General features: G+C 47.0%; 1 protein-coding gene across 1 annotated transcript; it reads right to left on the bottom strand.

The window, feature by feature from the left end:
• Nucleotides 1-8347: 8347 nt before the first annotated feature.
• On the bottom strand, nucleotides 8348-10802 carry LOC142907034 (hyaluronan and proteoglycan link protein 1-like). The gene is made up of 2 exons (XM_076055963.1): nucleotides 10419-10802; nucleotides 8348-9153 (listed from the first exon to the last, which is right to left on the bottom strand). The coding sequence occupies exons 1-2, from the start codon at nucleotides 10678-10680 to the stop codon at nucleotides 8768-8770; spliced, it is 648 nt and encodes a 215-aa protein (XP_075912078.1). The 5' UTR covers nucleotides 10681-10802; the 3' UTR covers nucleotides 8348-8767.
• Between the last annotated feature and the right edge of the window lie 3133 nt (nucleotides 10803-13935).

The raw sequence follows: 13935 nt of genomic DNA, 5'->3' as shown, positions 1-13935 counted from the left end.
GAATAGGTTTTACCCTTTTAACTGGCACAAAAACTGACACCTTTATTCAAGGCATCATGTTTGCAATAACCACAACACAAGCAGTCAAAATGCAAACAAAAAAGACAACTCTGATAATAATATGCACTGTCCTTGAATTTGATTGGTTGTCTCGGGTGTGGACCAATCAAATTCAAGGACAGTGCATATTATTATCAGAGTTGTCTTTTTTGTTTGCATTTTGACTGCTTGTGTTGTGGTTATTGCAAACATGATGCCTTGAATAAAGGTGTCAGTTTTTGTGCCAGTTAAAAGGGTAAAACCTATTCCTACACCATGGAGCCTTTTTAGGCCTTAGGCTTTCATGTTTGATATGATGTGTGTTGAACTTCTTTCGCACCACGTTGCCAACTATGGCTCATCGGAAGGACAACAAACTAAATACAAAAATCAGTTCTAAGGAACTGAATGTGTCAATGTTGATGATGATTTCAATGTGCATAGCTCCCAGTGGCATCCTAAGTGGAAGGAAGAACATTCCAGGCGGACCCATAAGCGCATCTGAAAGCGCTGCGTAATTATACGGTGACCATTTTGTTCGATGGCAAGGCAAAATTTTAGTGTAGTGTAATGTATAGTGTAATGTATAGTGGTGTACTGTATAGTGTATATATCATCCGAAAGCACGAGACGATGCAGTGACCACTGTCTTTGGTCGATGGCTGAGCCAAAAACCACTGCTGCTGCTGCAAAGATCAGGGGAGTATCGCTTGACGATTGTTTAGGCTCCTTGCAAAGATCAGCAGGGAGGTAATTGTGGTTAATTTGTGGTAAACACTTTGTGTAATGAGCGTGATGACCTAATAATAATAATATTAACGCTGCATTTGATCAGCAACCGGAAGCCAACGCAGCTCCATTGAGCACCGAATGGACACGGTTTGCGATACGAGCCAGAGAATTTTGGTTCATTTGTGGCCTGAGCTGCTGTCCTGGTCATGCTTGACGTCGGTGGCACGTGATGTTGAGCCAGGTGCTGAGTCCTAGGAAGTGCATTGGCAAAGGGCTGTTAAGTTATTCCTGAATGTTTATGGCAGGTTCGAGTTAGTAAGTGCTGCAGTAACAGCTGAGTGATGGTAGCACGGCCTTTGTTACAATGTTCCTGTCTTCGAATTGTGACGATATCGTTTGTGCACTTTGGCACGGTATTCACCAAATTAAAATGTTGTTTAAGTAATAGGGAAATATGTAAATGAATGTTGTAATTTATGTTTCATAAATTTACATCAAGTCGAATTAATCTATTCGTTTTTTATCGGTGATTAAATTAAGTACCATACATTAAATGATTTTAGAATTCATTTTCAGCCCTTCTTCTTTATCAGCCTCTGATTTAAAAAAATATATGTTTACTGCCTTGCCTGATATACACGATACCGTGGGGTCGATCCCGACACTAACGCAACGGTGGCTGGGAGATGTTAACTACCTTGCCTGGTATACAGGAGGTCGTGGGTGTGATCCCGACCTAACACTATGGTGGCTAGGAGATGTTAACTACCTCCCTGGGTATACAGACAGTCGTGTGTTCGACCCTGACGATGCCTGCTGCTGTAAATTTGAAGTTTGTATTGTCTCTTTCTCTCCCACGTGGTCCCGTGTATTTGTTTCCTGGGCCTCCGTTTTTCCCCCTCCACATTAAAAATCAACGTCACGCGTTCAGAGTATTTGGCTACTGTTATACATCCCCACGTGATGATGATGGTGATCATAATAAGCCCAATTTGTTGCGCAGTTATCATATTTGTGATGGCCAGGTTGCTTTGAAAAAAGAGCGACTCCATAGCTCAGTTGGGGGCCTTACACCTTGTGAAATAAAAACAGTTTAGTTTAGTTTATCTATCCCCTCCTCATCCCACAACTCCCCACCTCCCCCTACCCTCCTCCTCCCCCCTCCTCCCAACCCCTCCCCTCCCACCCCCATCTTTTCATGACATCGACCACTGTTTCACTCACGTGTGAAATGGAAAATGAGGAGGACGATCACCACCGCCGCTGCCACCACCACTGCCACCACCACCACCACCTCCTGCATCATCGCCGACGTGACGTGAGCAGCAGCAGCAGCAGCGCCGGAGGTCACGTGACACGACAACACCTTTGTCGTCATTTCTACAACGGCACAGACGTGACGAATCCCGCCGCGGTCAGGACACCATTCAGGTTGCTCTGCTCGTGAAGCAGCGGGCAGTGCCTGCGGATGTTGAAGCGTGCATACCCCTGTGTCCGATGACTCCCAGTGGCTTCCAGTGCTCACCCCCACATCGTAGTGAAATAGCGACCGTCCGGGAGTGCCAAACACATTCTCGTAAACCCCTCAGAACCTTCTGATACGTCGGAGACATAAACCCAACGCCACCTGTTCATGCCTAAAATCCTGCCCACACATTCCTTCTAGATCACAACAGCAGCAGCAGCAGTAGCCGCAAATACAAATAAAAGCGACAGATGGAAGTGAGAGTTCGGACTGCGGTCGACATCAAAACTCAATATCTCGTACTGGGGTGTCCCTACCGTCGAACCTCCCCGGTTTCAACCTTCCACGTCGCCAATGATCGACCATCAACCGAATCAGGACCGGGGGCAAATGTGGCCGATGCGGCCACAAATGGCGAATCAACGATTTGGCGGCCTGCAAGTGTGCGGCCACCAATCCCAAAATATCGACCAGCCTCAAACTCTCCGCTGCCACTGCTTCCGTCTCTGCTTCTGAACAGACAATTGAGTGGACAACAACATCTAAACATCACATCTTTAATCCGCTGCTATGAATCCATACGAAATAAGAACTGTGTCCGGTAAATTATGAATTTCGATTAAGATGCACAGCGCTGCCTAGTAACGAGCGAAGGATATGGTAACAGAAAACGAGTTGATCTCACGGTTCTCGCACACATTAACCTGATCTCTTTAATTGACTTTGGGAAAACATTGAGTGGATACCTCTGTACTCGAGTTTGTCAACACGGGTTAAGATTATGTTTGCATCCTGTTAAATGCATGGTCAGACTCATGTGTTGTCAAGGTGTTCTGTATGAATCAGACCTCATGTGTTTCCGGTGCAACTAATTTTTCTATGTTTACTGTGACACAAAGCCACAGTGGGTTTCAACCGGGGGTCTACTCGGACCACTGGGCATTTACATGGCAACGTCACCAGGTTTGCACGACGAGGAAAGCCGTGAGGGCTAGTACTGTTCAGGGGGAATTGAAGATGCAATGGAAGAGGAAGGGCAGAGGAAATAAAAATAATCAAGAGGATTTGATAACTTTTGCCACCAGGTCAGGTTTCACGAGGAGAAAACGCAGCACGAAGATATTGATGGAGGAAATTAAATCAAACAAAATGGAAGAATCCACAGATGCTGAGTCCCAACCAAGGACACACCTGCTGGGGACCGTTCATCACCAGTTTCCCAATTGTTTACACAGCAAGACAGAGGACGAAGAGCCGGCCAAAAATGCCACCCGAGAGCTCATACATGGTTCCTGCCGCCATGCATGCCGAGACGTGCTACGACGAGGACTGGGTGGTGTTCGACCCAAACGCCTTAATAAAAAACCTGCCTCTCCTGCCTGAGACATAGCTGGCCCATAAGCCGGCGCTCCCACTCAAGACGCGCAGCACCCCAGAGTACTTGCTCGTCCTCGACCTAGGTGAAACCCTGGTGCATTGCAGCCTCATTCATCAAGAAGACGCAGCACTCATATTCCCTGTTATATTTAAGTATGTCAACTGCCCGGTGTACATTTGCCTGCATCCATACTACTCTTGAGAGTTTTGGAGAGGATGTGAAAACATTGAGATTATTCTCTTTACTGAATCTTAAAAAAGTGTATGCTGACAAACTGCCCAATATTTTGTATCCAGCCAAGACATCAGTGAGAGGCACTGGCTATTCAGAGAGCGTGGCCTGTGCGTACCAGTAAACTACATCAAGGACCTCAACATCCTTGGGCATGACCTCTCAAAGAGCATAATTATTTACAATGCTCCACAGGCGTTTTTCCTACCAGCTCTCTAATGGGATCCCCATCGAGAGCTGGTTCATAAATCGAGTGCCACATGCCTGTGAGCCTAATGGCGTGGCGACTGGTTGGCGATGTTGCTTCAGGAAATGTTGTGGTAATCTCTTCAGATGGGTTACACATTTGTAGACCGTGCATCAGCAAACCTGCTGCTGCTGGCTAGCCCCTGTGGTGAACAGGGAAGCTGCCTCGTGCATAAGTCCTCCCTTGCCAGTACACAGCCTCTCCTTCACAAAGACTCATGCCGAGCCTCGTCGTGGTTACACACGGTAACTGGGTGTCCTCATGACCTCAGTCTAATCAGCAGGGAATCTCGGAGCTGCAGTGGTCCCCAGAGGTTTGATGCGCAGGCCCACTCTGAGTGGACACGCCCTGTGGATAAGTCTGGGAAGAAAAAGTCTAGGGGAGCACACCCTGAGAGAAAACAAAATGCTGGCAGCGTGCTATTGGCGGTCCTCCAATAGTCTGGAGCTCCTGTAGCCTCCTGCAGCTGTGTGAAGGCTTCTGGTTGTCCTAAATGTCCTCTTGCCATTAGAGCAAACCTCCTCACAGTGAAGAATGTTGTGCTGGGACAACACCACTCGAAAACATTCTCCTTGCGCAGGAATCTTCTCCAAAGGGCGAATCCCAAGTTAAAACTTTAAAAGTCTGACGGCGATGGGTAGCTTGGTGATTGAAGCAAAAAATAATGCTCTGGGAGCTCCTAGCCCGACCCCTGCTCGTCAGCAGCTGGGATGAGTGGCAGCTGATCCTGGCAGATCCCTGTACGACTGCGCAGCCCTATTTATGAGTCGCATTGCTCACCCTACATGGGACAGGGCGTCGAAAAGGCGGCCCAACCATTGCCTACTCAGAAACTCCTGCTTATGTTACTGCCCCTATTGGGACATTCCAATTAGTGGCCGAAATAAGCACAACAAAACTACATCCCTAAGATTTGCGACGTGAAATTTAAAAACATTACTGGACGCCACCCAAGGAATTTACAGGCCCCACAGCATGGAACCGCGCTTGTAGCTGCTGAACTGAAGTGCTACAATATTGACATCACAGCTTCAAGTGAGACCAGGCTGCTTGGCGAGGGGGTCATTTAATGAAGTTTGAGAGGGTTATATTTTTTGTTAGAGATGATATCCCCCTGGACGACAGCACTTACATTGAGTGGGATTTGCTTTGAAGCATACCCTCCTGACGAATCTCACAGAATCATCTCTTGGCATAAGTGAGAGCCTTATGTTGATCCGTATCCCCTTGGCAAAGAAACAACATGCCACACTACTAAGTGGATATGCTCCAGACACTACCAGTGTTTAAAACAGTTTTTACCAGGCACTTGACACCGCCTTGACAAAATCATCCTAATGGGGGATTTTAATGCCGGAGTGGGGAAGAACACCATCACCTGGAAGGGAGTGATTGGGAAGCACGGTGTCAGAAATGTCAACGGCATAATGCTCTTAAGCCTCTGTGCCGAGCGTGATCTGATAATTACAAAAACACTTTTTAAACAGAAATATCATTACAAGACATCCGGGATGCATCCAAGGTCCAAACATTGACACTCAATAGACTACATAATAGCGAGACGAAATGACACCTAAGAAGTCTGACATACGCACACGCAATGAGAGGAGCCGAGCACAGGATGGACCATCGCATGATTGTTGCCAAAATGCGCATGGAAGTACGCCCTGCCATCTGCCCTCGAAGATCCACTAAGTAGAAACTCCACTGTGCTGGGCTCAAGAGCGATGATGCTAGAAACAACCTACATCATTCGTCAGCAGAAAATTGGCCAACGCGAAATCTCTTATTTGTGCTGAGGGTACAGCTGAAAAAAGTGGATCTCGCTCAGCACCAATCTGTATGAGGCAGCAGCTCAAACCATCGGATACAACAGTAGAAAGCACCAAATATGTACATCTGGCCCTCAAGAAAAACAGATACTCTGACCGTATCATCCGCCAAGCTGTTTCTCCATCCATACAGAAACAACCACTTGATACTCCGATCAAAACCATCACACTACCATATATAGCAGGCGTTACTAAAAAGATCTCCAAAATTCTAAACAGACACAAGATCCTGGTCCGGTTCAATACAGTACACAAAATCCGTGACCTGATCCCATCCGTGAAGGATGTCATTCCTTACTTACAGTACCCCGGGGTTTACAAATTGAGCTGCACCTGTGGTGATTGCTATATCTGGGAGATGAAACGACATGTCTCTGACCGAATTCACAAGCACAAATCAGATTTGAAACACGGCAGAACGAATTCCTCTGCCGTAGATGACCACTGTTATAACGCTGTGGGTGATCACGATATAGTTTTCTCCGATACCAAGGTCCTTTGCAAACCTACGGGTTTTCCTCAGAGATTTATCCACGAGGCAATTCAGATTTACAAACACAGACACAATTTCAACCGAGAAGATGGTTTCAAATTAAGCAATCATTGGAAAGATGTTCTAAATCATACCAAACATTAAACTAATTTTCAATGGTATAGTGATATACTAAACTTTCACAGCAGCTTATTTCCCTTCACACCAACATTTGTAAACTCCCCTCCCCCCCCCCCCCCCCCCCCGTGCCGGTACTCTACGTGCTTTACGGTCATTTTATGCTGATTCCTTTGTCAAAGCGTTGTGCTTCCTCCCACACAGCTTATAGGACACGACCTGGGCTTTACTGTCTTCACTCCAACGCTGTCCTGGTGACAGTACGGTCCCTTCACCTGATGAAGACCACTTGTGTTGTGGCCGAAACGTCGTGATTTTTTGTTGTTTTATTTTTTACCTACGTGACTTTACCGAATAGAACGAAAGAGTAAGAGACAATCCTCCGAAAATGTAAGAATGCAAACATTGTGACATTCTTAAAAAATAAAGGCAACAAATTTGTCCACGGCAACAGCAGGGGCATCTTGCTGCTCTCAGTTGCAGGGAAGGTCCATGCAAAAGTGATGCTCTGCAGATTAAACAACAACACCTCGGAGTACCTCCTGCCAGGATCCTAGTGTGGCTTTCATAAGAATTGTAGCTCTGTGGATGATATTTTCACCAGCAGGCAGCTGCAGGAACTTTCAGAGAGCATCACAAACACTCTTCATGGCCTTTGTGGATCTGTCCAAGGCCTTCGACATGGTCAACAGAGAACTGCTTTTGGAAGTCATCTACAAGTACGGTTGCCTGCCCAAGTTCTTTAACATCCTACAACAGTTCCACAGAATGATGGCTCGTGTGACCATTGGAGGAATAGAAAACCCAGCCTTTCAAGGTCTGCACAGGGGTGCGAAAAAGCTGTGTGCTTGCACCAGTTCTTTTAAACATCTTCCTTCTCTCTGTTACATCACTGCTGCGCAAAAAACTTAAAAGGCCAGAGTGGTGTAACAGTTTACTTCAAATAGGATGGAAACCTTTTTTAATATCAGAACGCCCCAAGCAAAAAACAAAGGTAACATCTGACCACATCCTGGAGTTACAGAATGCGGATGACTGTGCCCTTGTAGCACAAAGACAAAGTTTGTCTTGTAGCGCACACACCAGAGGACCTGCAAGCTACCCTCAGCTGCTGTTAATGCCTCCTGGAGGATGGGAACACACAAAAGACTGAAGTCATCTGTCAATGGATCACCAGTGCTCCTCCTGACCCCCCCCCATTTTTACCATCACTGGAAATGAGCTCTCCACAGCTCCATCTTTTAAATATTTTGCTGTTTTTTCCTGGATTTTCTGTTTGCACGGTCACTTTAAGATGTTTTCTTGTTCGTGTTTTTGTTTTTTGTTTGTTGCGGTTGCACCCGATTCAAGAACCGAATGGCTCACAGGGCTATACCAAATAAATGAAACTGAAAACTGAAACTGAAAAAAACCCGGGAAGCATCCTCTCAAACAGCTTCTCCACCGATAATGAAGTCAAACACCACCTGCAAAAAGTCTCAGCCTCCTGAGAAAGCGGTTCTTTCAAAACAATGACCTGAACTTTAGAACAAAAACGGATAGCTACAAGGCAGGTATGCCTCCAAACCCTCCTCTATGACTGCGAGGCAAAGACAACAAACAGCCGGCACTAAAACGATACAGCCTTTCACATCAAATGTCTACAACGCATCCTTGGAGTCAGGTGGCAAGACAGTGTAACACACACTGGAAATACTGGAAAGAATGAACTGCCAAGACATGGAAAAAATCATCACCCAGCGTCACATTTTCTGGCTCGGACATGTCACACGAATGCCAGGGCAATGGCTTCCCAAGAAAATTGTATATGGCCAACTACGCCATGGAAATCGCTCTGCAGGTGCCCAGAAAAAGCGCTGCAAGGACCAGTTAAAAGTTAGCCATGAAAAGTGCAACATCAAACCGACCAGCCAGAAGACCTTACTGGACAGCAGTCCACCTGGAGGTGACACTGTGAGGAGGGCCTGCAAAACCTGGAGGTAAAGATAAGACACGAACGTCTTATGGCACTCAGCCTTGCGTGATGAAATAAAAAAAATAGTTTAGTGATTATAGTTTGACTACACTTCATGCAGGAGAGGAGGGGCACACTCGGGCAGATTCAGACATCGCTCACCACTGATGTTAGCCCGCCACCTGGAATCAAACTCACGTGGCTGGGTCGGTAGCCTGAGTCTGTTTTGACGACGTTGTACCTCTCCCCCACCCATGGCCAACACCGTGAAACTCACTCTCAAGAATCGTCCTTACCCCGGGGCTTCGGCATCAACTCGTGTTGGACCGCAAGCGTCACGGTCGCTTTGCTGGAATGGATTTTGTTCTCGTGTCCCCATCGATGTTGGCACTCGTAGATTCCACTGTCGTTGAGCGTGACGTCGGTGAGGATCAGGGAGGCGTCGTGTGCTCCCAAGGCGGCCAGGTGGACCCTGCCCTTGTACCCGGCTTCCGTGTGGTTATTTCCGGTCTTCATGCTTCTCACAATTGGCAGTTTCTCTGAGGTGACCTTGAACCATGTGATCGTGTCGAGCGCACAGAGCGGAGAGTACGCCTGGCACGGGAGCGTCACCGTCTCCCCAGGAGTGCAGCGAAGTGAATCTCGCGGGGTGTAAACCTCACAGCCTGCGAGGGAGCACAGAGAGACAAAGAGGTAAAACACACACATAGGCACACACACACACGGGTACACACACACACACGGGTACACCAATACCAATACCCGCCATTCACCACTTTGTGACGGTGATATCACCACGCCGCCTATGCCAGGACAGGTGCACTTTGAGGCCACGTGAAGTGTCAAAGGCTCGCTGACAGGAGGTATCGGAACAGACCGAGGCGTCTTGGGTCGGGTGATTGAGATGACCAGCTGTACCTCCGACTGTGCCACCTTGCTGCATTTTAGCTGCTCGGTGCATCGCTCATTGTTTTGAGCATCGCTCCTCTGCCCTCCGTTGTTGCTGGAGGGCAACTGCCTTCAACTGCCCAGCAGCGTCCTTCATGAGCCTCCTCCATAGAGGCCGATCTTGAGAACGCTAGTACCAGTTGTCGGCATGTCCACTCAGCTCCACATCCTCCCATATCGCATCAGCCCATCTCTTCTCCAGCCTGTGCCGCACCCATTCAGGCCCCTCTTATCTGGACAAACAGAAACGGCTTGGGTATACGGGTGTCTAGGCACTGTGAAAATGTGGCAGGGCTATCCTAAAAGGCAATTGTAATGGGCGCCACGGCGGCTATGAGATGTTATCTACTTCTCCTGGTATGCAGGAAGTCGTGGTTTTGATCCAGATCTTGACGATGCCTGCTGTATATTTGGAGTTTTGACTGTCTCTCTCCCCCGTGGTGGTCGTGTAGAATTTTATCTGGGTTCTCCGGTTTTAGAATCAATGGTCACGTGCTTATAGTATTTGGCTGCTGCTAAAAATGGCCACATAAGCCACTTCGTTGGGCTGCTATCATGACTGAGTGATTTCCATTCATTAATTCAATTTATTTTTTTAGTAAGAACTCGCCCCCACTAAAGAGGGCATCACAATACTTTACAGTATAAAGTAAACGAAGCTAGTCCTACCTATACAATCAAGGCAGACATACAAATATCAAAAGGAGAGGTCATGCTCAAGGAAAACCTAAAAGGAAGAAAAATGTATTGCAGAGTTTCCTGAACTGTTCAGTGCTCGGAGCCAATCTGAGAGGCCGGCAGAAGTGAGTTTCAGATCTTAGGCACTACAATCGACAAGCTGCTACTACCGCCCAGTATAGAGTGAAAAAAATATAGGTTGAGCTAGCAGACCCTGGCCTGAGATGCACAAGATATGTATCTACCAGATGTCTGGGGGGCCAGACGGGACTGCAGGTACTCAGGTCCAAGGCCATCTCGTTACCTTCATGAACAGCTAGGAACTGTTGGCTCTCAGATCGCAGTTCCCCATCGTCCGAGTCCCACACGGCTGTAACTTTGTAGTATCCAGCGTCATCTGCTGTGAGCGCTTCAATGGAGAGTGAGAAGTTGGAGGAGTTGTCACCATAGATCCAGGCTCTCCCCCTGTAGTGCGAGTGCACATGCGTCGAGCTGTTGAATGATGCGATCTGGACCTTATATGACGTCCATTTGGCTCTGTCAATGTATGAGGCCTTGGTCCACATGATGGTCTTGAGTGTGCATTTCGGAGGTGTGGTTATGTGAGCCGAAAACAGAACGGAGTCACCCAACGTTTTCGGTATCTCTTCATTTGTCAAGACGATCCGGCAAGCTGCAACATGCAAAGAGACAACGATTCACATTCACATCTTAAGGTGATTGAATTTTCATGACTGTAACGATTAAACTTACTCCACTTTCTATTTGGTTCTTTCGATAAAGTCACGTAGGTAGAAAAATAATAGATCACGACGTTTTGATCGCAACACAAGCAATCGTCATCAGGTGGGACAACCAAATCAATAAAAAAACTGCTTATTTTGCAAATTTAAACTTGGCTTAAACGTCAACTTAACGCTGTCCCTCCCAGGTTCAATGATGAAAATGTTTCACCATCTTCATCTCTGTCCACATATTTCTTTTCCTTCTACTGTATACCTTGCAAATGATATGGTGCACATTTTTATCACCAATTTATTGTAGAACAATCTCTTGTTTACGAGATGAGTGTTCTTGCTAACGCCCAATGATTTTGGATGATGTTTTGTGTAAAATTGTCAACATTTTGCTTGCATTCAACGTTCTGGTAGTTTTGGTATCAAACCAAACCAATCTACACAATTATCCACGTGATTACTTGATTTGACTGCCTCTGTCGGGTGGGGCAGGGATATAGTTAAACATCGCCTGATATTGTACCTACTACATGCTTTAACCCAAACTAAGCGAAATTAAATTGTAATGTTGCTCGTAAAAGCGTACCTCGAAATATATAAATTACGAATTGTTCGTATCTACAATGATGTCCCTGTGAGGTCATAATAAATGGGGGTACCTGGGTGGCGATATGCTAACTCCCTTGCCTGGTATACAGGAGGTCGTGGGTTCAATCCCAACCCTGACACCTGCTCTATCTTTCGAGTCTGTGTGTCAATCTCGTCGTGGTCATGTAGATTTTTTTGGTACCAGTAGAGATATGGGTGATGATGATGATGATTATGTTAATGGTGGTGGTGAAAAACGGTGGTAGGAGTGGTTCAGCAGTTAGCACTACGCTGCGCTTTGAAGCCGGCAACCCTAGTTCGATTACCACTCATGGCCACCAACACTAGTGATAGCGATTATCTGAACTGATCCTGGGCCTCCGATAGCTCTACTCAGCCTCAAACGATTACCTGGTGTGGTGTGTCAACATCGCCACTGCGGAGGCAAAGGCGGGAGGGTGTGCCGCTGGCCACCCACCCCCTCATGTGCCGTGCCAGCCTTCATAGGTACTCGCTAACAGCACTTTCCCCTAAAGTATATTAATAGCTATACGGGAGATCTTTGTCTTGTCTTGGTGCAGCATACTAGTGACAAATTTTCACGTTATGGGAGTCACCGTGCATGACGCTCAGACGCACTACCGTGACCTCCTCCCGTCCGTCCTCCAACTCCGCATCGCAAGCATACAGGCCAGCGTCTTCATGCCGCGTGGTATTCAGCTCCAGGCTCCACTTCATTCCCTCAACTCCCAGGAGGAAGTGCCAGAGCTTCCCTCTGTGAGGGGGGTACACCACGCCTCCTGCCCTGTCCCACGAGGCGAGCTTCTCGTCCGGGTAGTTCTTGTACCACGTCACGCGTCGCGGTTGCACCGTGGGACTTGAATTGAAGCAGTGCAGTGTGGAGCTGCCTCCATCGACGCCACTGATCGTGAGTACCGGAGAGGTGAACTCTATCTTTGCAGGAGAACCGTGTCAATGAGGATGTCAATCTTATATCGATTTAAATATATAGCACCTTTTTCCAAGACACTATCGAGCAATTATATAATTGTAAATATGATTATAGTGGTTGATTACAATGGAAAACCGTCGATATGCTTCCTGTACCGCTCCGCCTGTAACCCTGGAGATCCAATGATACACTTCCTGTATCGAAAAATCTAACTGAAAACTCAGCTCCATGACTCTCTTCCTGAAAACTTAAATGTAAAATGTCATCAATAACCAGTGCTGTACCTTTACAATTGAAATGACCAAGAAAACAGACCGCTTATCTGACACAAGTGTACGGTCAGACAAACAATCAGGAGGTAGGTCAAGGCCTCCCATTGGTGTAGAGAGACCTTCACAGAGATTGGTCTGGAGGCAAGATTTAAAGGCATTAGAGGAAATATTTGAAAGGTAAAAAGGCAGGAAGCAAGGGTCGACTGTAGAAGGATGGTTGAGAAACGTTGGTAGGGATGGGTCAGGATTGGCCGAAGGGAGTGGGGTGATAGAAGCTTCCAGAGAGGGACTCGGCAAGATGGGACGTTCTCAAGACCCAGCCCTGGGCATTGTAAGTGCTGTGTCTGAATAAAGGCTCTTAACAAGTCACGAGTGATGGCGTCACTAAACAATGAACCTCCTCTGAAATCATGTTCTGAGCGAACACCTGTTGACATTTGTAAAACACCCCGAGCAGTTAACCAATTCACCTGAAGACTGAAATATCACCAATAGCTCTCTGCCCTAAACGATCAGATAACATTTTTTAAGTATTTCATAAGTTCCCAAGGCATGGCGCATGTGTGCCCACCTGCATAACAACAACAATGTTTTTCAACCTGCTCCTGTGTCTGTGTTTCTCTCTCTGACTCAAAAATATTTGACCACCTTATTACCGCCTATCAATCATTGGCAACTCCAGGCTCAGCAGACTTGTCCAAACCCATGACTATGCTCCCTGCAACACCGCATAAGATGCCCTTTCCCAAGCTTTTACCAGGCGAGGTCGGGCTTCCACGTGGCTTCAGGCGATATCTCATGTGCCCGTGCCTCCATCTCAACCTTCACGCAACCCAGCGTCACGCTTGTAGTGTCTCGCTGTAATCTGTGGCTATGCCTTGCAGTGTCTCGCTGTGATCTGTGGCTATGCCTTGTAGTGTATTGCTGTAATACGTGGCTCTGTCTTGTAGTGTCTTGCTGCAATTTGTGGCTATGCCTTGTAGTGTCTCGTGGCAATCTGTCGCTATGGCTTGTAATGTCTTGCTGTAATACGTGGCTATGCCTTGCAGTGTCTCGCTGTGATCTGTGGCTATGCCTTGTAGTGTCTTGCTGTAATCTGTGGCTCTACCTTGTAGTGTGATGCTTTAATCTATGGCTATGCCTTGTAGTGTCTCGTAGCAATCTGTCGCTATGGCTTGAAGCGTCTCACTGCAATCTTTGGCTATTCCTTGTAGTGTATCGCGGCAATCTGTGCCTATGCCTTGTAGTGTATGGCTGCAATCTGTGGTTATG

This window comes from Petromyzon marinus, chromosome 73, assembly GCF_048934315.1.
Source record: "Petromyzon marinus isolate PM22_M1 ecotype Great Lakes invasive population chromosome 73, UKy_Petmar_22M1.pri1.0, whole genome shotgun sequence".
In the NCBI taxonomy this organism is placed as follows: Eukaryota; Metazoa; Chordata; class Hyperoartia; order Petromyzontiformes; family Petromyzontidae; genus Petromyzon; species Petromyzon marinus.
Note: the sequence above shows the minus strand (reverse complement) of the source record. Positions and strands in the feature narration are given on the sequence as shown.